The sequence below is a fragment of the Asparagus officinalis genome, chromosome 7 (assembly GCF_001876935.1).
Source record: "Asparagus officinalis chromosome 7, Aspof.V1, whole genome shotgun sequence".
Classification (NCBI taxonomy): Eukaryota; Viridiplantae; Streptophyta; class Magnoliopsida; order Asparagales; family Asparagaceae; genus Asparagus; species Asparagus officinalis.
In genome coordinates, this window is record NC_033800.1 from 13,415,532 (window position 1) to 13,419,707 (window position 4,176).

The 4,176-nt window shown below is 37.0% G+C and overlaps 1 protein-coding gene across 1 annotated transcript; it reads right to left on the reverse strand.

The window, feature by feature from the left end:
• On the reverse strand, nt 1,947–3,010 carry LOC109846701 (protein FAR1-RELATED SEQUENCE 5-like). The gene is made up of 2 exons (XM_020415946.1): nt 2,127–3,010; nt 1,947–2,040 (listed from the first exon to the last, which is right to left on the reverse strand). Exons 1-2 carry the CDS (start codon nt 3,008–3,010, stop codon nt 1,947–1,949), a joined length of 978 nt encoding a protein of 325 aa, XP_020271535.1.

Consider the following 4,176-nt stretch of genomic DNA (forward strand, 5'->3'; position numbering starts at 1 on the left):
AAATCCCCAAATTAAAATCTCTGCCTCTCCCCCAAAAGCCGATCTCAAATCCCTACATCTCTCTTGCTCTCGCCACCGACCCGACCAAGATCCGATGAAGTCTCGCTGATCCCATTCTCTCTCTCACTCCGACTGTAGCCGACCTGACGAAGCCTCGCTGATTTCTACAGTCGCCGACGACCCGACGACCTCTCGTGCTCAACTCCCGCCGACGAACCGACGAAGTGCAGTCGCCGACGACCCGACGACCTCTCGTGCTCAACTCCCGCCGACGAACCGACGAAGTGCCCAACTCTTGCCGCCAATGGGATCAGGACTGCTCTATATCGTCGAAGCCACTGGTATAGGGATCCGACGCTGCAGGTTCAGATCTTCTTCCTACAACATTATTTTATCTCAATACCCAAAAATATAATCTCTGCAATTAGGATCTGTTATTGATGCAAAAACAAAATTCACTGGAAGTATTATCGGTTTGAATCGATTAAACTAATGTTCAGCTTAACGAATTTTTGCGGTTCCTGTTCAGCTGTAAAATTTTCTAAAAGATCAATTCGATTTTAAATAATTTCAGTTCGATTGGATTTTAGAATATCTCAATATGAGCCAGTCAAAACAACGTTTCTTATTACATATTTTTGAACTCATATTTTGCTATTTTTTAGAAGTTCTAATACTTGAAAATTGCACCTTGTTAAGGTGCTAAAATAACTTCATGAATTTCTGAGTTTTTCTAACGAGTGCCTTGAGCATACATTACAAAAACTGTTATCCATTGTGTTTAACAACAATCCCAGAGGATATTCCCACAACAATGACTAAAGTCAAATCTCTAGCAAACCATGGTTGAATGAATGAGACCTGGGTGATGAAGACTGACTTCTTTGAAGTCCATTCTTCCATCTAGAATGCATACTAGTCTTCATCAATTAATTTAGGAAAAGAAAGCTATTTAAGATACTCTAACTACAAATTGGCTACTTATAGTTATCGGAGCAAAGCCTGACATATGCGTAATTAAAAAGGAAAACAAATTGCATGGTTAATACATTGACAGAAAAATAGAACTTGCTTAGATCAGAATCATTTGTTTAGAGAATAATGAAAGGATTACTGCATAAAATCATATGCATAAATGAACACTCTGAAAGTTGTAGGAAGAAGATTATCATTATGCAATCAATTAAAATGTTTGATTTTACACTCTAACGAGTATAATTGACCAGAAATGTACTAAAGACATTTACAAGTAGCTAACAGAACAACTTGAATTATAAATTTTGCCTATGTCTCTTTCCAGCACATGTTCATGTTAAATTGTTCAAATTTGGCAGATTGAAATGGCTTCATCCTCAACTGTGGAAAGTAACTCATGTGTTGAAGTGGATATTAGATTCATATTGAAACAATGCGAGTGTGGTGAAATAGCGGATGTGAAGATAACGAAGTCGAACAAGAACAATAACCGTGGTAGAATTTACTACTCGTGTAAAAGGCAAAAGTGCGGCTCGTTTTTGGGATGGTGCAAGATTTCATCAGTTGAACAAATACCACTCGACCCGACCCCACCAGTGGCGCGTGACTTGGTTGTTGTACGTGAAAAGGTGTTGTGGAAATGGCTAACTGTTATAGCTTTTTTGTTGTCTTTTTGTTTGGCCATGAAAGAAATTATGTGATGTAACACTTTGTACTTTTAACCTTTGTGTTGGAATGAAATTATGTGTTCTTGATGTGTTGTACTTGTAATAGCATACATAGTTTCCTGAATAATTTAGAATCAGTTGAGATTTTTTTGACATGTAATGGAGGTCACAATCTACACAAATTAGGAGAGGTGATAATCTTATATTTAGGAATAATTTACAGAAAATCCCATGAGGTTCGCAAGATTGACGTAAGATTCCCCCTGAGGTTTTCAATGGGAAGAAAATTTGTAGTGAAGACTGTCATTCATGAGCCGAGAACTCACTTTTATAAATACTATACTTCACTGCATCAATTTTCTCAGAAAACTTCATTAATATATGCCAACTACAATACCTGTCAAAAAAAATTTCTAAAGTGTTAAAAAAAGACAATGTATATAAATTATTTGGAAGAAAGACAATGTATACAAACTATATTACCTGTGAAAAGTATTTGGAAGAACAAGAGGGAATGCCTTAGTCATAGCTGGATCTTGATCGGTAATAATCATCTTCGGGGCACCACCAGGCATACTTGCCAAAAACTGATTAAATAACCATACAAAATCATCAACGCTCTCATGATTTAAAAATCCACAAGCAAAAAGGATTGTCTGACCATGATTGTTAACCCCCATTATTGGTGCAAATATTAGGCCATATCGATTAGTGTTATAAGTGGTATCAAAGATTACAACATCACCGAAAAAATTGTAAGCCCGCCTTGAAGTTGCATCGGACCAAAAACAACGAGTAATCTTTTGTTCCTCATCGGCCTCAATTTGAAAAGTAAACGAGGGATTCTTTCCTTGTTCCAATTTTAAATACTCATAAAACATTTCACCATCATGCCCTTTCAAATCAGCACGTATATCCCTTTCATGATTATACAAATCTCTTTGAGTGCACCCAATATTTTCTATGCCTCCAGATTGTACTCCAAGAAAACTAAATTGTTGATGCTGAGGTATATTCACCATAGAGAACTGTTTACTTAAAGACTTTGTTGCGGCTGAAACGCTACGGTGGGACCTTAAAAGATGAACCTTTGATGGTGTTGATAGAGGGTGGCTGTGCTCCTCATTAAAAACAGTAACAATGTATTTTTCGGAGTTTGATTTTAAAACTGCAATTTTGGCATGACAATCCTCTGCTAAGCTTCCTCGACGTCTTTTATTTTCAACATCCGCGATTCTTGAAGATTTTCCTTGTTTAAAACAAACATACTCCTTCCTTCTTATTTCACCACTTCCCGGCTCTTTCTGAGTAGTCCAAGCCCTTACACTAAACCCAGCTACTTTTGCATAAGCATTATAGAATGTCATAACATCATCAATTGTGTCAAATTCTTGCCCCTTTTGTGGTCACAACTCATCTGATACTTGAGGAGTATATATCGAGCTATCGTCATTCAAGTTTTCCATTTCTCAAAAAAATTGTAATTGACCTATATAAAATGCATATAATATCAAATTTCGAACCAAATGTTACCAAATTAATAATTCATATCAAATATGAAGTTAAATGTTATCAAATATTATTTTGAGTTGCTGCAGCAAAAAATAATTGCTCAGCAGAAACAAAAATGTTATCAAATTTTTGACATGTTATCAAATATTATTTTGAGTTGCTGCAACAAAAAAATAACTGCTCAGCAGAAACAGAAATGTTATCAAATTTCTGACATGTTATCAAATATTATTTTGAGTTGCTGCAGCAAAAAATAACTGCTCAGCAGAAACAGAAATGTTATCAAATTTTTGACATGTTATCAAAATTTGACTTGCTGCAGCAAAAAACAGAAATGTTATCAAATACTTCCAGTGCATTTTGTTTTTGCATCAATAACAGATCCTAATTGCATAGATTATATTTTTGGGTATTGAGATAAAATAATTTTGGACTTGTGCTGAAATATTTTCCCCTTGATTTCGGAAAAAGTTGATAAAATTTCCTTGTTTTCTACATAAATTCCTATAATTTCTACATAAATTCCTATAATTCCTACAACTTTCAGAGTGTAATTATCATTATGCAATCAATTAAAATGTTTGATTTTACACTCTAACGAGTATAATTGTCCATAAATGTTGTAGGAAGAAGATCTGAACCTGCAGCGTCGGATCCCTATATCAGTGGCTTCGACGAGATAGAGCAGTCCTGATCCCGTCGGCGGCGAGAGTTGGGCACTTCGTCGGTTCGTCGGCGGGAGTTGAGCACGAGAGGTCGTCGGGTCGTCGGCGACTGTAGAAATCAGCGAGGCTTCGTCGGGTCGGCTGCGATCGGAGTGAGAGAGAGAATGGGATCAACGAGACTTCATCGGGTCTTGGTCGGATCGGCGGCGAGAGCAAGAGAGATGTAGGGATTTGAGATCGGCTTTTAGGGGAGAGGCAGGGATTTTAATTTGGAGATTTTTAATGAAGTGAGAGAGAGAGAGAATGTGATTTCTACACAATAAATGAGCGGAGGATGAGAGAGAGAGCAAGCGGAG